Source organism: Candidozyma pseudohaemuli, assembly GCF_003013735.1.
Source record: "Candidozyma pseudohaemuli strain B12108 chromosome Unknown scaffold00015, whole genome shotgun sequence".
Lineage (NCBI taxonomy): Eukaryota > Fungi > Ascomycota > Pichiomycetes > Serinales > Metschnikowiaceae > Candidozyma > Candidozyma pseudohaemuli.
Genome location: NW_020194449.1, coordinates 165,853 through 185,029, shown reverse-complemented (window position 1 = coordinate 185,029; position 19,177 = coordinate 165,853). Strand labels below are relative to the sequence as shown.

Below are 19,177 nucleotides of genomic sequence, written 5' to 3'. Positions count from 1 at the left end.
GATCTGCCTCAGGAGCACCCCTAAACCAGCCATGCCTAAACAAGCACTTATGTACTTTATTTTATTAAAGCTGAAACTTTTGTTCAACCTTTTTTTCGAATAGCATGTCTGCGGTATTTAATTGTTGCAGAATCGGTGTGGTTGGCCCTTGAAGACGAACTGGTTCATGGCTGGTGTCCAGCATTCCGAGAAAGCACTCAATTTAGTAAAAGAAGCTATGAAGTCAATTATATTGAGAATTCTAGGCTAAAAAAGTTCAATTCAATTCAAGAAAGCAATCTAGTGGACAGAGTTTTGGGCTGAGGAGCTCACCTCTAGTTCTCGGTTCCTATGAGTGATCAACAAACAAGGGCAGCTTCAGAAAGCGGAGCACTAATAAACTTAATGGATCAACTGTGCCATCATTTCCGTTGAAACTATCATGAATTCCTCTTGGATGGTTCCAGGGGGTATTCTGGGATATAAATGGTTCCCCGTTCAGTGTTGTGAACGACAACAAGATTACTAAAAGAGGCATAGGAATAAGAAGAAGAACACAACTAGTCCCCTATCTGATTCCGAAAGCCTACATTCGCCTCACTGGCACCTCCGAAACAAAATCAAACATTAAACAAAGTGAGGGCTTCATCTATGAAGTAGAAGCTCGACATGCTCTCGCTCAGCCTGCCCTCTGACGCTGCTGCTGCTGCTGCTGCTGCTGCTGCTGCTGCTGCTGCTGCTGCTGCTGCTTCCGTGGCTTTTGCCATTTGTTCTTCTCGTCTCTGTCGCTTTTTTTTTTTTTATTCTCTCTCTTCTCCGTCTTCTCTTCCTTTTCTTTCCATCAAAAAGGGGGAATTAAATACTCGCAAACCAAGACGAGAGCTGCTGTAACGAATCCACCGATAAAAGAAAGCTCTTTTAATACAAGCCAGTTTGGCAGGTATTCTTCTAGTGTGGAGGTGCTGAGATATCCAGCCAGGATTCAACATACACTGTAAGCCTAGGTGTAGCGGCTTAGCAAAAAGCACAATAATGCCATAATACCTTTCACAATCAAAAACACTAAGCAGTAAGCAGGTTATAAGAGAGATCAAACGGAAGTGTTCAAAGAATCGGCCATCCGATCCCTCCTTTTCTTGTACCACATTGAGCCATCACATCTCAAAGAGTATTCCCCATATTTCATTTAAACCTATTCTCCTTCTCTTCTCTTCATAAAACACCATCGCTTCATTTATCCTACTGTGGTCTCTCGAGGATGGCAGCCGGACATAGCTGTTCGGTAATTCTCACTGAATGATTGTGTCATCCGGCTCGGTAACTAGTAGTATCGAGGACCAGGTGAATTCGTAGTTGCGTCCCAACAAAGAAAAGAACAATGTTCCTTTCAACTTGGTGCTGCGGGAGTAAGACATTTCCATCAGAAACAGGTTCACGTCCCTTGGAATGCTGATATCGAAGACATGAGCAGGGATGGAAATGGCACGAGCATGAGGACTGCCGGGAACTTCATCTTGGAATGATCTCCACAGAAAACCACAACCTCTCTGGTATCTGAGATCCTTACTGAGCAAAAGTGTCTCTCTTTTGTGATTACAACCACTGTGGCATTCACGGTTGATATAACGAATTTCGATCCGCTGTAGATGAAACAAGATTTCTCGCTTCAAGCCATTTCTTTGGGCCTCCTCGAAGCTTATCGGAAGCACAAACTTGATATCAAACACATCACATAGTTTCGTTCCTGGGGTCGCAAGAAATGTATCGTTCCACCTACACTGCCTTTCAAAGTGACCACCAGCAGGCCGGCCAAGATAAACTGCTAGTGGGAATTGCTCATCTCCTATGGAGTAGAAAGAAACGCAAGATGCTCTTTGGAATCTTCCAAAATCGATATTCGAGAGGTTTCCAGCAACCTGTTTGCCGTGCATCATACACACTGCAAGATAGGGTTTTTTAGTAGTTGAGCTTTCGCCGCCGTGGATGGGCCGGTCTATTATTTTTACGGCAAGGTGGGTCCCTTTTCTATCTGGCTTTGCCTCAAAGCAATCGTTGCGTTCAATCTTCTCTCTTGGCTTCCAACCTGCCGAGGCTTCCATACCCAAGTACAATACCGCCCGAGTACCACATTGCCATAATCGAAGCAGATATCCAGAGAGTTCTGGCTTGCTGAAACATTTGCGATATGTCTCCAAAATGCCTTTCATCTCGGCATTAAGCTCAAAGCTTCTCATGAGGTAGCGCTCTGGAACATCGGCCCTTCGCCCAAGATACCTTTCGTCGTTGGTAGCATCGCTTTGCTTGATACGCTCAGCCTTCACCTCCGCCATATTCAACTCGAAAAACGACTCCAAAGCGGTTTCGGGGTGGCTTTTGCTGCAGAGTGTGATGTGCGTTTTCAAGCCATAGCTTCTTGTGAACCCTTGGCATGAGAAACTGGGACCCACCTCGGGTAATTTACAGTCGTACACTTTCTTTGGAATCTTGAATGGTGTTCCAGAAGCAGGAAGAAAGTCATGTATCTCATTCTCAAGCAAAGTCTTGTTCCTCACTTCCTTGTAAAACTTCCCATGCCTCCACACACAAGTGAATTCCTGAAGCTCAATCAGTATTCTCAAGAGATTGAAGGACATGGCAGAATTCAGATCGACCTGAAGCTGTAAAAGGAGAATGTCTGGAATGGCCGTTCCGGGTGTCACAATTCGATGATACTCTCTTTGGGTGAACCAAGAGGGCTTTGCATAGTCGGCCTTGAGAGTTACAGAAACATCTTTACGGATGCTGTGTTTCGATTCAGAGGTAAACTCTGACCCAACTCCAAAAACCAGGTGAGTCATCGGGAACTTTGGGCCTAGAAGTATCTCCCTGTCGTCTCCCATTGCTATGAAGCAGCCACCAATAATCGGCATGGGCATTTCATAAGAACACCAGTCGAATGTGATGAAAGTTTGACGAACTTCAAAAACAGCTTTCAACTTCTCCGGATGGGGGCCCGAACCAAACGATGCAACGCCGTTCTCGAGTCGTGCTTCCTTTAAAACTCCACCTACGTCATCAAGGTGCTCTTCGGATGCCACAAAGTGTAGCTCGGTGACTTTTACAAAATTGTCGTGGATTTTGCAACAAACCTCTTGAAACGTATACCAGGGTCCATCCAATTCGCTTCCAAACTCACTTGCTATCCGCCGACCATCACCTCCCAAGTTTTGGAAGACGAATGTAGTATCTAGTTTCAACGGAAGGTGTGTCTTTTTGGTCGTTTCGGTCTCTTCAGACTTTTCGGTCTTCTCAGACTTTTCGGTCTCTTCAGACTTTCCAGACTTTTCGGTCTTTTCAGACTTTCCAGACTTTTCGGTCTCTTCAGACTTTCTAGACTTTTCGGTCCCTTTTCGAAACTTTTTGAATTTCTGGATTAACCTTTTCATCAGCAGACAAAGAACAGAGCTAAACTATCGACTTCATGCGATAATGGCACATCACAGCGGATATGAAGCAATTTTTGTAGAAGGCAAGTGAAACCAGAGGGGTCATTCAAAAACTATTCAAAATTATCTGTCTTGTACAAGCTGTGCCTTCCTCTTCGGGAGGTACCAGGGTGATCGATGGTCGTCTAGTTTCTGAAAACTCAGTCTCTTGAACACTACTAACCATGGATCGCCTCTGCCAGTTACTTTTTGCCCTTATGTTTATCCAAGTGGTACAACCACTGGCTACACTCACATCCAAAGCAATCGTAATTATCGTAAAGTCTAAATTGCCACAGCAGATTGTCGGATGCCACTGTCGGGCCTCGACACTCGTCGCTGTTTGTCGCCTTTCATGGAATAGAATACATACTCCTTTGATCTACCGACCGAGGCTAGAAACCCCCATCAGCAGAATATTAGTTCTGATCGGCATTGTCTGACCATCGAAAGAACCTCCGCCTTTCCGACGCCTTTATAAAAATCCGCATGAGCCATATCCCATGTTAGCACCACCGGGGCACTCCGCTTATCAGTGGTCCTGCTTTTGTCTGCCGGTCCAGTCCAGTGTTTCTCTGAAATTGCTGTGGCTAAAGAAAACCGTAGTCAGCATTCCTCCCTAATTCCCATACTCCCTGTCGTCATCCTTACCCTCGAGCTCTCCTCTGATGGCCTCCATCTTTCTGGTCTGCTCCTTCCACTCCTTCTCCTCGGCGCTCTTGTCGGTGTCCTTGGCGAACAACGAGTCCTCGGGTCTTCTGTACGAGCGGCCCAAACGGTCCCACAAGGTGGTGAACTGACCGTAGTTGTAGTTGAAGTACAAGTGGTGCACCGTGTGGCAGGCGGTACCGTTCACCACAGGGTCGTTCAGCATGTACTGGCCGTCGTGGATCATGACGGTCCAGAAGTTCACAAACGTGAACAAAAGAAGGTACGACACCTTGTGCAAGGGGAACACCAATGGATAGAGGTGGTATGGCAACGACTGGAACCAGCCGTCAACAGGGTGGAAGGCGTGGGATGCAAAGGGCGTGCACACGATCCACTTGTGGTGGGGCTTGTGCAACTTCTTGTAGACCGAGGGCCAGTGGAGCCATCTGTGGATGAAGTAGATGCCGCAGTCTGTGAAAAGAATGAAAAAGGGGAACTGCAAGAAAATGGCCTTCCAGCCGCCTGTGGATTCGTTGACTGAAAAGTACAACTTCGAGAAGCCGTTGAGCTCGGCCAAGAAGAAGGGCACCGTGAGAAGCACCATCACTGGGATAGCCGTGGAGGCTCTGTAGATCTCCAACGACACCTGGTTCTTCAAGAAACGAGGGTGGTTGAAGATCTTCTTGTCAAACACGAAGAAGTACGAAAGCGACGCCACGGAAAAGTACAAGAGCCATCCAAACACCGCCGTGATAACAAAGATGGACAAGAACTCACGCACCAAGTTGCTTCTCAGAAGCATCGACGCGTGGGTATATTCGTCAAAATCGAAGAACTGTGGGAAGTGACCATAGACCTCGTCTTTTCTCTGGAGCTTACCCGCCATGGAGGCCAAGTAGGTCACTGGAGCCGGGATGCCATGTGTTGTGGTTGCGTTTTTGGAACCAAAATGGCTATTGAAGTACTGAGCCACGGCACCGTCCTTGGGCAAGGCCTTGGCGTAGAGCTTATCGAGGACAAAGGAGTCTGCGATTTCCAACACGAGATCCATTGGGGTTTTGGCGAACTTTGGAAGAAAAGCGTGGGTTATAAGTACTCAGGCCTGGCGGGTATATGGGTGCGTTTTTTCGTTTAGAAACGAGCTAAACGAGCATCGTCCGACTCGGTGGTGGGCCGCCTGTGTGCAGGTCCCGAGATGCCCCTGGTTGTCCTGAAATTCCCCGTTCCGACGGGGGAGGGACATGATTCCGGTGGAACGCCCATGAACCCAGGCTCTTTAAGTTGATGTTCATCCGATTTGGGGGCCCAATTCTCCGGCGGACGTCGGCCCGGACGGATTCCGAAGAATTTTGGTGGTCACGTGCATCTGTCCACGTGACCTGTCAGCCCACTATCTCTGCCATCTCTGGGCCCATTCCGGCGTGTACGAGGCGTGGCCCCATGCGGCCTTCACTGTAGACATCTAATTAATATCGGACACCCGTACACCCTGAAATCCGTTGCCATGCGTACACAAAGCACCTTGATCTGGCGCCATGCGCTGACAGGGAGATTCGTATACGGAGAGTTTGGATTATTTGATGTTTTGATTTTTTGATATTTTTATATTTTATAGAGATAGGGTGATGGAGGTGAACGATTTTTCTGATTAAATTTTAAAACTTGGAGCAGTTGGTGTAGGCCCTTCCTCGACCAACCCACCCATGCACAGCAATTATTGATTTGAGACACAAAGCGGTGGAACCGGAGGTGGCAACTTTTCAGATATTCAAAAGGTCACTTTTGCAGATGATGAAATTGCCGTTATGCCCCTGACTTGACCTTCCCGATTGGGAAGGCGTGTTCGTTTGGCTGCAAAATGGCCTGTTTCTGCAAAGCCAATGAAGAAGCACAGAATGGGAATTGGAAAAGCTCAGGTGACCGCTGGGGAGTATGGGGAGGCTTTAGGTGAAATGGGGAGGTTTTGATTGGACGGTTTTGACGGTCTGTAGTGGATGTTTTGTGGGATTGCATGAGGGATGTCGGTATAGGTTGTAGGCTGAGAAGCGCAGGTAATGCCATGTTCGTGGTTTGTTTGTTGAAACTAAAATAAGCTCATGCTTTTGGGTAGTTTATGCTTTTAGGTTTTTGTTTGTTTGTTGTTGCAGAAGTTTAGTTTCAAAGTGGCCCGATGTCAGAACTTTAGTTCACTATCTCTGATGGTGTATCTGTTAGATCGATGAGTATAAACCAGATAAATGTGTTCCTCATTTTCCAAAAAAATATTCAGTTTTCTTATAAGATTCGTAGGTTTAGTCACTTCTCTACCGTTTTCACCCTTACTTTATCAAAATTCATAAAAATGCAATGTGACTAGCTTCCGTTTAGCACCTAACTGGGTGCCTCGTAACCGAGATGCATGTTCCCCTGACTCTCCATGACAACCACTAAGCATAAGAGGTCTAGAAATAAATAAGCTTTTTCAGAAACACTTTAATATTTTGGGCTAGTGTAATCTCGCTTGATTTACCTAAAGCACCTTCGATCCTATACTAATCCATATACTGCTCATCAGTTGAAAAAATCGTATCCATGCACTTTTAGAGGGCTTTTTTAGTCTCATCGGTGCATCTCCAGGCTTTGCATCTCCACATCTCCAGGCTCTACATCTCCAGGATTTCCTGTAACCTCACTTTACCCACCTCTTTCAAAGCAGTCTACAATACACTCATCGATCATTATGATGTCATTAATACACACGATTCCATAGTAAAGAATCCCAAATAAACGTTAAGAAGAAAGTCAATAATGCAAGGTGGACCGGCTCTATGTGGGGGTCGCCAGTCCGTTGAACGACACAGGCTGGGGAAGCCTGCCGTGCAGATTTATGCAATTAATGAAAGCCGAGCGGTCAGCTTCCACGAGGGAGCCTGTGGCTCGTTTAAATAGCGTTGGTGGCTGGAGCGGTGCCAGGGGCTCCGTTCAGCGGCCGCTGGTTGATTTTTTCGTAGTTGATGCTTTTCAAGATGTCTCTGCCGCCCTTGGCGATCAAGATCTGGGCGAGCTGCTCGCCAATCTCCTCGGCTTCGGCTTTGTTGGAAACGAAGCCCTTGACCTCGCCTTCCACGTACTCCTCGCCGTTGGGGCTGACAATGATGCCTTTGAAGTCGAGCTGCTGGGTCTCCTCGTCGTATTTCGTGCTGACGCCCAAAGGAACAGAACAGCCGCCTTCCAAGATACGCATTAGCGATCTCTCGGCGGTGCAGCGGAGGGCCGAAGGCTTGTGTTCCAATTTGCTCAAAACTTGCTGGACAACCAAGTCGTCTCTTCTGATTTCCACGCCCAAGGCGCCCTGGCCCACAGCGTGGTACATCTCAGGAGCATCCAAGGCCACGTCTATGCGGTGTTCCAAGCCGAGACGGATCAAGCCGGCGGCGGCCAAAAGGAGACACTCGTAAGGGCTCTCTGGGTCGTCGAGTTTCGACAAACGGGTGTAGATGTTGCCACGGACGTCCTGGAAGCGCAAGTGGGGGTAGTTTTTCAAGAGCTGGGCAGAACGACGCACGGAAGAGGTTCCGACAACAGCGCCCTTGGGCAAGTCGCTGAGGTTCTTGTAAGGAGAGCCCTTCTTCATGACAAGGGCATCACGGGGGTCTTCTCTCTCCAAGATGCAACCCAACTCAAACTCATCGGGCAAGTTGGTGGGCATGTCCTTCAAGGAGTGGACAATCAAGTCCAACTTTGGGTATTCGTCGACGGGCTCCAAAAGCAAGATTTCGAGCTCCTTCGTCCACAACAGCTTTCCGCCAAACGAGTAGAGCGGCTTGTTTTGGATCTTGTCGCCCAACGTCAGAAGCGCCAAAACCAGGCAGTTCAAGTGGTGGTGGTGGCGTTCGATCTCGGCCTTGACGATCTCCAGCTGGATTACCGCCAACTTGGACTTTCTGCCACCAATCTGGATATGGTTATTGGGCACGTCGAGCATGGGCATATTCTCTGGGCCGGTGTTGTGAGGCATGGACGATGTTTTGACGGTGATTTTGGAGAAAAAGGAATATTGGTGGTGGGGTGGTGGGTGCTTTTTTTTTTTTTTTTTTCTATGAAGTCGGTGCTTCTTTTCTCATGTGAGAGCGAGGGAAGAGGGTGCTTAAATAGAAGAAAACGGTCGTCTGGCGCGGGGGGAATGGGCCACTAGGAAGGCAGATATTACTGATGAGCATATCCACATGAGCCGGGGTGGAAAAACCCCACAGGCACGGAAAAAGAAATAAAAGAGAAAAGTATAAAAGGGGCCGTATTTCCGCCATGATTCTGTAGTTTTTTTGTTTTTCAGTGGTTCGTCTTGGTGTTTTGGGCCGGTGGTACGAATGGGTGCAACATGTGAGAGGGTGCGAATCGGCCCAGGCATCTCAGCCAGTGGGGCTGCGGTGAAATACAATAAAGGGAGAGGGTGGGTGGTTTTTTGTTTTTAGTGGTTGTTCTAATTTTTGAAGGGTTGTTGATTTTTGGTATTTGACGGCTACGGACTTTCTCCGCTGCTTATCTCCAGCTTGGCGTGGCTGCAAACATGTGAGGTCTTAGTGAGCCTGCCTTAGTGAGCAGGCCTTACCTGAATAAGCGATACGGCCTGGACACATAGTAAGACAAAGACAGACAAAGACAGGCACGACGGCATTCAGGCAAACCGCAATCAGTAAAACGAATTCCACCTTGAACGTTTTTCTCACATTCTCATCCGCCAAAACCACTCTTGTAGATCATCTCCATCTGTCAGATCAAAATGGGCCCTTTCCATTCGCCAAACCGCCAGGGCGTGGACACAAGTGCCCCAATAGGCATATTTGCGCGAGACAAGGACGCAGAGGCTCTTAAACTTGACAGAAAAGCAATGTGCAGCCATAGGCAGCGGCATTTGACGTGGTGAGGCGGATTTGAGATTCTTTTGATTCGCTTGATTTGGAGTTTGTGGATTGCATTGTTGGCGGTGTTTGGAATGCATTGAGCTGGTGCCATTGGAGACTTCCTCGGCTGCGAAATGGTGGCTTTCCATCAAATAGACAGTGAAGGCTCAAATAGAGTTTGGATGACTTAGAAGCAAACGGCCTGGTTGCTCGGTCAGGCTCCGAAACTCTATTGTGTATCTAGAAAGTTACTTTGGAGGGTGTCCTAAAGGAGCATGCTGTGGCTTGCTCCGAGACCGGATCGAGCCCTTCTACAAAAGCTAAGCATGATAAGCATGAAAGCAAATTGCTAAGCATAGAATAAGCTTATTACGCTTAGAATGGAAATTTCGTCATTCCATAAAACCTAGAGCATAAGTGCTTTTTGTTGCTCGTTGCTGATAAGACATCAGTGTTGCAGCCAGTCAAGATGAGCATAGATAATGGACGTAAGTGGATGACCGGACTGTGCAAACCGGTGCCGTCGGCTTCCATGGCAGCGTCATGGAGTTTTGTGAGATTTTGTATGGCCTTTTGCGGCAGCCCTTCTTATCTCCATTGGCTCTGATTCACTGAATATCCTCTAGAAGCTAGGCCACCAGGACCAACCCAAATATTCAAAATTCAATTCCACCGAACTTTTCCCTCCAGCCGTCATTTCACTTCACCCCTCCTTCCACGGTTTTTTGTGTTTCACCCGATGGCTTTGATACCCTTTTGGGCGCTTTGAGCAATAGCCGAACCCGGTCTCACTGGAGCCATTCGCAGCCATTTGCTACATTACACACCCAAAGCGTTCCAGACGGACGGCACGGAATGAGCATGAAAGGGGACGATTTTCAGGAGTATTCCTTTTTGGGTCATTTCTAGAAGCATGTGGGACACGGATGCACGTTTTTGGTCCGTCATAGCCTTAGAGTAGTAGATCGTAGGGTCTTATAGTGGTAGCCTTGGTGAGCCTTATCGGCCTTATCACCGCACTCAATCCACCTTAACTTCACTAGTAAAGGACCACCAATGCAATGCTATATTATTATATCGTGCCAAACAGACTCCTCGACATATCACTGTCGTCGCTATTGTCGCTGTTGTCAGGATCACTGTCGCAACTCAAGGCTTCAGTTAAATCGTACATATCTTCTCCACCGCTCTTATACTCCAGACTGACCCGCCCGTCGCCTCCGTATATCATCGCCTCGAGCTGGTTGAGCTTGTCCATCACAGCTGCCAAATCGGCCTTTTGCAGCCGCTTCTTGGGCCTGCTCTCTCCGCTGACTCCTCTGCTTCTCACTCTGCGCCGCTTCTTGCCGTAATTGCCGTACCGTTTGCCTAGAAAATCCTCAAGGAACGCCAGGTCCTCCGAAGCGTTACGCAATCCTCCCAAAGTGTTGATCGAGTACTTTGGAATGAGATGCCGTGGGATCGACGTGGCATGGGTACGATTGTCGTCCTGGGCGCCGAAAATCACGGCATTGGATGCATGCGATATGGTTCTTCCAACCCCGTTGGTGTTCTGTGGCATGGCAAAATGTGACCCTCTCCGGGAATTCATGCGAAGTGTGCTCACGTCTGAATCGTCATCATGGGCTTGTCCAGCCATAACCATATCGCTATCTGCGTAGAAATCGTCCTCTTTGCTTAGGAAAGTAAAATGCTTGAGATCCTTCTGCTGCTTCTGCAAAAGCCGTTTGTTGTCCTTGACGAGAATCTCATACAAGTAGATCATGCTGATGGTGGGCATCTTGAAGACACTCACGATTCCATTGAACACAATTAAGAACGGTGACCTCTGCGGGTCCTTCGAATAGTTCAACTTGCCCCATTTGAGGTAGATGATGAGGTTGGTGGTCTTGATGTATTCAAACTCCTCCTTGTTCTTGAGCGTCACCTCCGTGAATACGTTACTAAGCACAATGGCAAGGATGGTTGCCACGATGAACTGCACCAAAAACAAGTAGGCAAGCTGAACAACCCTGCCCAAGTTGTTGTATCTGTTCCAGTTGTCCCATACAGCTGGGGTGAAGCCAAAGAAAAGCTTCAACATGCTAAATGCAACCTCGTACACGGTCAAGTCTATCGTGAGACTAATGAAGCACAAGAAGAAGCCGAAGATGAGCGACACGAAGAGCGAAAACATCGCTATCATGTAAAGCGACATCTTCTTGAACGACAAGATCATCATGTTGAAGAACTCGTAGTTGTTGAACACCGAAAGCATCCTGGGGAAGAGCAAAATGGGAATCAAGCTGAAGAAATTGTAGTAGACTGTAGCGTCTATTTTCCCAAGGCCAAGTAGCACTCGAAGCACGAAAGAAACGTCAATGAGTGCCACAATCAACAAGTCAAAGTAAGTCCACACGATCTTTTTGAGAAACTTGAACTCGATATGAAGAAGCTTCTGGAGATTATCAAAGTTGAAACTGAGCGCAACTGACCAGAACAAAAACGAGAACAACTTGCTGAACACCGTCTCGCCAACCTCAACAGTCCAATGCTCTTTGTGTCGAAGAACAAGGATAAAGAAGAGGAGCGTAAGGAATGCATATTTGAGGTTGATCACGATGGACTGGTACTTCGGCACAATGTGGGACCGGAACACCACCTTCTTCAACGTGACCTTGTTGTATTTGTAATCGACAATGTTCTTCTCGGACTCCTGCTCCTCTGGAACAGTCGGAAGCTCAAAGTCGTTCTTCTTTTGTGCATTGGACCCTCCTAAGATCCCAAGCCAGCTGTTCTCCTGACCACCTGCCTGTTCCATGATAATAAGCTCACCATTGTAGATCCGCTCCATGATGTGAACGATAACAGGCTGCGACAAAAACTTCTTGGATTTAGTGAGAATGGAAAGCTCGAGCGTGTTGAAACTGTCCAAATGCTTCGTGTCCTTCAAGATCTGGTTTTCCTCGTGGCCATGCCGGAGTCCCATTGGATTGACAAACAACAAGTTGATGCGGCTATCTGAGCGGTATTCTCGAAGCATTCTGATTGCCAAAACCTCGCAGATATTGGCCTTGGTCAGGAGTAAGTCGTACATGACAAAGTTGCTCTCCATCTGGATCATGAACTCGTACCGTAGAAGCAAAAGCACGTATATAAGGCTCGACGACAATGCGTTAGGGCCCTGGGAGCCTAAATTTTGAGATTCTGATTGCACTGAGCCATAAGAAACTGGAGCAAACTGTGGGGTATCAAAAATGTCAAATTGAGCGCCAGAGACCTGGCCATTAAACACAGCTTGCAAGGAAGAAAGTTTGGCTATCTCCACCAACCTCTGTACTATAGGCTTTATCAAAGCCGTTCTGATCTCGGGTGTCCTCATCTGCTCATATTTCAAACTAAGCACCACTTTCTTGTGGATAAGCTTCTGCACCTGAAAGTACAAGTACTTGAACTCTAGGTAGCGGTATTTCGATTTTCCCGCCTTGTCCAACGCCAAAGACTGAAACCTTGGCCCCGTAGGTACCCTGTTTCGAGACATGGCTCTTTAAAATGGTCTGTTGAGTAGGTGTCTGTCCGGAATCGGTGTCAATAGATGACAGGGTGCATCAGTTTTTCGCACCCAATTTGACAAAAGGTAAATATACCTGATCGCGGGGTCTCTTCGCTTGCTGCAAGCTATAAGCACTCCGAAAAAAACAAACCCTGATAGCCTAAAAAATAACCGTTATCTCACCGTTATCTCACCGTACATACCGGTTCACGAAATTGTAAGCCTTGTTGCCGTTTTCTTCTCCTAGCATTTCGTGGAGGTCTTTTTTGCTGAGCGACACAAATTCCTTGATGTTTCTGATCCTCAGAATCACCGTAGTGTAGTTGACATTGTTTATGCCAGGGATGCTCTGGAGAAGATCAATGGCGTCGTCATTGTACATGGGAGGTCCTTCGTTGGTTGAGATAGCAGGATTGACGCCTTTGGCAAGTGCCTCCTCCACATCGGGCTCGTGTTGACTAGCCTTTAGTTCTAGGAAGATCTGAGCGGTTTCGTATGGCGAAGATGACCAGATCACCTTGAGCTTGGGGAAGGAAATGAGGAGCTCCGTGATTTTCAGCTGGATCTCTTTTTTGGAAATCTTGCTGGCGATCGGGTTGGTCGCTTTGAACCCCGGCGGGCGAATTTCGGCAAATGGCTCAAACGAAAAGGACTTGTTTTCGTCAAACTCAATCAAAAGCGTGGGAAGCTCGTAGTGGCGGAACATCTGCTCACACTGCTGGTACAAACGGCCGCTTTTGAAAGATCCAATCAAATCGGGAATCGACTTTCTCTCCACACAGATCTTTGGCGATACCACATAATCACCCACTGTGAGCATGCACGGAATAACCTGGATGCCCACTCTATAAAGCAAGTTTGGTAGCGAAGAGCGGAATTCTCGAGAATCCACAATAACTCTCATCTCGTCTTCCTCCGTGCGGAATTTGGCGCCTCCAGCTATTCTGGTGTTCACCACCTGGGGCTTCCGAAGATGGAACTTCCAGTTCTCTTGTTCTCCAGCAAAACGCTTGCCCAAATTGGCTTTTTCTCTGATGAGACTGGTGAATGCCAGCTTCTCCTTTCTGATTCTCATCAAGTGTGTTTGCTCCTCGACAGAGGTGCCGTAGTACATGAAATAGGTCTTGGGCTCAACATTGGCATTGGTGGCATGGTACACCTCCACACGCCTGATGAATGCTAGATCCGGCTCGTACATGATGATGTACAGCGGACACAACTCCTGGAGCAATGTCTCGTTGGTCTTGTCGTTGTAGGTTTCGATGATGACTTGGTTGTACTTTTCGATATGCTCCAAATTGATGGCTGCTGTTCTTATGTGTGGAGACTCGGCTTCAGCGTAGAAGTTTCTGAATGTGTCCTCGGCAGTTTCATCGTGCTCCTTCTCCTCCACCAACTCTGGCTCCTCAAGCTCGTCATTGCTATCGTACTCCTCTTTCACATCCTGCTCCAAGCGGTCGACGATATCCTGCTCTAAGTCCACCGGTCCGGCAGTTTTTTCATAGTCGCTTCCAGAGTGCAATCTCGCCACATTTGCAACCGCAGCTGCTCCACGGGTTCTTCTTCTTTTGCTTCGAGGAACGTTGTTGCCTCTAGTAAACGTCTTACTGGTGTTGAGCTTTTCGTCAGCAGCAGAGTCCGGGGTGCCTTCCCGGCTGTCCTCATTGGCCTTCTCGACCAACTCGGTATTGAGCCTTTTGGTCAACGAAATGAGCTCTTTCCATTGTAGATACTCCCGGAGCTTGCTCACCATATAACCTTTGCACGAGAACCACTTACGCCCTGTAGGCTCGTGAACCTTCTTTTTAGCCTTTGATAAGATGGAGCTCAATTGCTGGGCGGTCTTCAGTGACGAACACATAATGAGAATTGGTCCCTCCGTTTTGGTGTTGTCGAAAGACCGTTCGTGAATAATGTCGTCCACAAGCAACACCAACTGTTCCCATTTCGGAAGCTCCTCCAAATTGTAGACCTCGGTTTTTTCTCTGGATACCTCGGCGGCCTCCTGGCCCTCTTCGGCAGCTTCTGCGGCCACTGTCACTCTTCCTAAAGCACGCTCTTTAGCGTATGACGTGATGGTTGTGCCTTCGTCCATCATAAGCCAGGGACTCATGGTTGTGGCATTCATGGTGCCTGCTCCTGACGATCGAATGTTCGTATCGACAATTCCCTGAACACGCTGGTAGAACAAAAGCGAATCGTCTCGAAGTAGACTTGCCAAAAGCTCCTTAAGTGTGCCCAAATCGTAGACGAGCTGCTTGGACGTCCACGATATTCTGTGCCATTGGGACTCAAGCGAGAGTCTCACTCGTGTGACGAAATCAGTATCATGCAAATTTTCCACATCCCAGTAATCCGTATCTAGAGTGGGGTTGTGTCTCTTGAGCTCTTGAAGACATGCAGTCAAACACGACAAAATTGCCGTTTGAATCTTGGCCATTTTTTTCGATAACTTGACGTTGATCTCGGTCACTGTGCTTCTCATCTTCTGCTTGGACGACCTGAGCATCAACAGCGAAGTCACCTCAACGTGGAACCGAGGCCAGAGAAACACATTGCTCATTCGGAGGTACTTGAGCTTGCTTGCCAAAGGCGTGAACCCTGTGAACGACTCAGGCTCGTCAGATATAGCCTTGACGAAACCCCAATCGTTCTGGTCCCTGTACAAGTTGATGATGAACGAATCGTTCAGCGTTTCCCTGATTTTTTCAGCGTGGAGCACAAAGAAGCCCGTAATGTCCAGCGGTTTAAGAATACCAGAAAGGATATCCACCACCAAGATCCTTGAACTAATACTGAGAACGCCTCCCTTCATGTACATGTCACGACGCTTATTCGTATTAGCAAGGTCGGAGCCTCCGACGACCCGAAGCGCCGGCTCCAATTCGTTTTCTGTATCGTTTCCCGCTACCGCATTCAACCATCGTAGTTCCACCAAAAGGTCGTTCAACTTGACGATCTCCTCCTCGCCGGCGCCGAGCAAAATGACCAAACTCTTCTTTTTCGTGACCGTTTTGCCCCGTTCTAGCGTCACCGACGGCAGACTAAGCGCATAGAGCAAATTGGCAGTAATCACCTCACACCCTAGGCCTCTTCCCAAAATAAGAAGCCCGTCTTTTGCCAACATGTTCTCCACAATCTCCTGATAAAAGCCCAAAGGAAGCAGGCAGCAGACCTCCCTGGACTCGTAGATCGCAGTCACTTCTGCTTTCTCCTCTCTTACCACAGGTATAGAGCCCTCATCGTCCTGGGCCATTGCCCTAGCGTAATGGGCTCTGGTGCGTTCTTCCGATATCTCCGGCTGGTTCTCGGGCTCCACATACTCGGCTTCGATCTCCTCTGCTTTATCTTTCTGCTCTAGTTCTGAGACAATGTGGTCTGGCTCATGGTCATCTGGAACAAAGAGCGTTTCTGCTTTATCGTCGTATTCCTCGTCCTCAGGCACAAACAACAGCGACATGTGAAAGCTTTTTTCAAAAACGGAGCGATCCCAGGCTCAATTGCTGTATCAATTGGCCTCCAAAAGGTGTAGTTGCGGGTGCACTGATTTGGTGATATCTCCCGCATTATCACCAACTCCTACTACATGGTGGACCTACTACATGGTGGAAACAGAATTCAAAGTAGCCGATTACGCCAGTAAAGGCGAGTCTGTGCTACCGCAGGACGTGACGTGTTTTGTCGTGTTTATCGAAGACGTGTCTGAATCGAAGGAAAAGGCCTTGGAGGAATGGAAATACTACCATAACCCGAATCGAGCACCGTTTGAACGCATGGAGCACGTGAGCCGACCGGTGATTTACGGAATCGACTTGGACGAATCGCCCGAGGAGGTCAACAGAAAGATGTCTGCATCGGCGACGTTCAAGCTCACGCTCAAGGACTCCCACGATAACTACTTCTACGGCATCGAGGTCGATAAGCTACCTTTTCTTCATCCACAGGCGTCCCACACAGGCACACCGCTACCGATACCGCTCGGAGGCAAGCTTTCGGTGAAAGCAGGCACCAAAGTGTATAACGGGGTGGTGTGTCTCACGGCACGCCATTGCAACTATTTGGGACACGACGAGAGTCTGCCGCTAGTGCAGCAGCTCAATGCCGGCGTCGTGGAAAAGTACATAGATATAATGGAGCGGCAGCTCGGCGGGGGCTGAGTTCAGAGCTTGTGTGTGTGTAGTCAGTCGCTGAGCAAAGTGGTCCACAAGACGAACTCGTCGGTGAAGTTGTGGTGCACCAAGCTGACCAAGTAGTACGAGCTGTAGATGTCGTTCAACAACTGGAACGAGGCGCTGTCTTTCCTGTAGCAGCGGGCCCACTCGAGCCACAACAAAAACGCTTCTTCGTTCCACGCCTTGAACGACTCATAGTCTATGATGGTGGGCTGCAACACCTCTTTCAGCGGGAACACGCCCCAGGTCACCGCCAGCTTGGAGTTGCTGTTTTTGCCGATGCTGAGCGGTAAGTTCAGCGAAATGTGGCCGCTGGCATCGCCACAGTAGTATGTGATGGTCTTGTCGTCAACCTGGGATGCAAGACGGGGCAACAAGTCGTCGTGCCACTGTTTTTTGGGAATGAAGAACTCCACAAACGATTTCTGGAAAATGTGCCCGTTTGGCGGGCCCCAGCCCAAGATCTTGTCACGGGACGAGCAGCTGTTGACGGCTGGCTGCGATGCCAACGTGAACCAGCCTCTCTCGTTGAGCTCAAAGAGCTCCTCCTGGATCAATGCGGTCTCGGGCGAAAGCTCGCTGTCAGCCCAAGGCAAAACGTTGATTTTGTTCGAGAGGTAGTCGACGAAAATCTTGGTGATATCGCTGACGCTCTTGGGTTCGCCCCAGGTCTCCTCCACCTCTTTGTTCGAATGAAGCTTCAAGTTGGGCCCGTAACCGTCGATTTCACCGTAGGCGGGCGAATTCGAGTCACCAAAACGACCGTTGGTGAACTCGTCCCACGTGGCGTCTTTGCCCAAGGCGCCCTTGCCTGTGGAAATATCCACAATTGCCTTGGGGTCTTTGGAAAGCGCTTTAGAAACCAAAGCTCTCTTGGCCTCTGCAACGCCAGGCACAGCAACCAGGTTCTCGTTGACAGACGACTTTCTTCTGCCGTTTTTCTGCGGCACCACAGGCAAATCGTCGTCGGAATCCGACGCTATGGCATCGTCGTGCTGCACCAGCTGGTTGTGAGGAATCATGTTCTGCAACACCGGCAGCCTGTTGATGATGGACGCCACGGCCTTCTCCAAGTTGAGCGTGTAGAAGTGGTAGCCACGGACCCGTCCGTTTGTTCTGGCGTCGATTTCCAGAATCATCTTGGTCAAAACGTCCAAACCGATCACCTTGACCATATCGTCGTCGTTGGCGTGGGCGTCCAAGTCGTCCAAAATGGCCTTGGGCACGCTGGCGTGCGAGAGACGGGTGGATCTGATGAAAACCCGGTACGTGGTGATGGGCATGAGGCCGGGTATTAGCACGATGTTCTTCAACTGGGGTGTTTCCTGGAGCAACTGCTCGTACGCCACAAACTTGTCAACATCAAAGAAGAGCTGTGTCACCACATAATCAGCTCCAGCCTCCACCTTCTCGATCAAGTACGGCAAGTCCTTGCGAGGATCCTGGTCCAGCGCATCAGCACCCTCCACATGGCCTTCTGGGTATCCAGCCACACCAATGCAAAAGTAGTCGCCGTGCTGTTCTCTGATAAACCTCACCAAGTCCACGGCGCTGTTAAAATCGCAGTTTGGCGTCCAGTACTCCTCGGCTCTAGGAGGATCGCCTCTCAAGGCCAAGATGTTCTTGATGCCAGCCTCCCTGGCTCTCTTCAACGCATCCTCGATGATCTCCTTGTTGGTGTTTGTGCACGTCAAGTGCAACACGGTGGTCACGCCAAGCTCCTTCTGGCATGTGGCGGCCAAGTCCAAGGACTTTTCAGAGGTGGAGCCTCCAGCACCCCAGGTGATGGTAAGAAAGAGCGGATTGAGCGCCATCATACGGGACAAACGGGCAAGGAGGTTTCTGAAGCCGGCATCTGTCTTGGGCGGGAAAAACTCGAACGAGCAGAACCGTTCTCCGGGCTGGAGCGCCTGGATTTTGCTAAGAACGGTGGACATGATGGTGGAGGATGTAGATGAGTGCGAGTGACTCTGATGCGCAGGTGGGAGGTCCCCAGGCTAAGAGGTGGTGGAGAGGCGGCGATTTTTGAGTTCGAAAGTTGGTGATTTTTTTGAAGTTGGGATTGGGTTTGTGGGATTTTGGGCTTTTTATTTTTTGTGGAGGGCGTGGGTGGACAGGGTGGTGGGTTGTACTGGCCGTTTGCACCCATACTGAGGTCTACAGCAGTGGCTGTTTTGAGGGTTAGGTTAAGGAAGATAAAGCGAATCTACGGTAGGCGAAGTGTAAATTGATATCATAGGAAAAGTGACAAAACTTGGCTGTCATTTAAAACTTCACATTTGTTTCGTTGGATAGGTGTAACAGTGTGGTCTATGGGTGGTGAGCGCTGACTCTTTTCGCTCCATAGTGAATGTGATACTTCCACAATACGGTCATTTTGGAGGGCAAATGAGGCAAATGATGAAAAATACATAGTTTTTGTTTGAAAAAGTCATTTTTCTTCATTGGTTTAAAAAAATTAGGTGAAACTTGCATCTTTTGGTATGGTCGTTTGCAGCC

General features: G+C 48.6%; 6 protein-coding genes across 6 annotated transcripts; 1 reads left to right on the top strand and 5 right to left on the bottom strand.

Annotated features, from left to right (window-relative positions):
• Window positions 1-658: 658 nt before the first annotated feature.
• Window positions 659-5,145, bottom strand: ERG3 (C-5 sterol desaturase; the record flags this gene model as incomplete). The annotated part of the gene is made up of 3 exons (XM_024859862.1): window positions 659-767; window positions 1,273-3,348; window positions 4,076-5,145. The coding sequence occupies 3 exons, from the start codon at window positions 5,143-5,145 to the stop codon at window positions 659-661; spliced, it is 3,255 nt and encodes a 1,084-aa protein (XP_024712011.1).
• A 1,869-nt stretch (window positions 5,146-7,014) lies between these two features.
• Window positions 7,015-8,091, bottom strand: HEM3 (hydroxymethylbilane synthase; the record flags this gene model as incomplete). The annotated part of the gene is made up of 1 exon (XM_024859861.1): window positions 7,015-8,091. One exon carries the CDS (start codon window positions 8,089-8,091, stop codon window positions 7,015-7,017), a length of 1,077 nt encoding a protein of 358 aa, XP_024712010.1.
• A 1,955-nt stretch (window positions 8,092-10,046) lies between these two features.
• Window positions 10,047-12,494, bottom strand: FGR29 (Fgr29p; the record flags this gene model as incomplete). Its single annotated transcript, XM_024859860.1, has 1 exon — window positions 10,047-12,494. One exon carries the CDS (start codon window positions 12,492-12,494, stop codon window positions 10,047-10,049), a length of 2,448 nt encoding a protein of 815 aa, XP_024712009.1.
• Window positions 12,495-12,696: 202 nt separating this feature from the next.
• RAD1 (ssDNA endodeoxyribonuclease) lies at window positions 12,697-15,966 on the bottom strand (the record flags this gene model as incomplete). Its single annotated transcript, XM_024859859.1, has 1 exon — window positions 12,697-15,966. One exon carries the CDS (start codon window positions 15,964-15,966, stop codon window positions 12,697-12,699), a length of 3,270 nt encoding a protein of 1,089 aa, XP_024712008.1.
• A 142-nt stretch (window positions 15,967-16,108) lies between these two features.
• NCE4 (Nce4p) lies at window positions 16,109-16,663 on the top strand (the record flags this gene model as incomplete). The annotated part of the gene is made up of 1 exon (XM_024859858.1): window positions 16,109-16,663. The coding sequence occupies one exon, from the start codon at window positions 16,109-16,111 to the stop codon at window positions 16,661-16,663; it is 555 nt and encodes a 184-aa protein (XP_024712007.1).
• A 23-nt stretch (window positions 16,664-16,686) lies between these two features.
• On the bottom strand, window positions 16,687-18,615 carry C7M61_004538 (methylenetetrahydrofolate reductase (NAD(P)H); the record flags this gene model as incomplete). The annotated part of the gene is made up of 1 exon (XM_024859857.1): window positions 16,687-18,615. The coding sequence occupies one exon, from the start codon at window positions 18,613-18,615 to the stop codon at window positions 16,687-16,689; it is 1,929 nt and encodes a 642-aa protein (XP_024712006.1).
• Window positions 18,616-19,177: the final 562 nt, after the last annotated feature.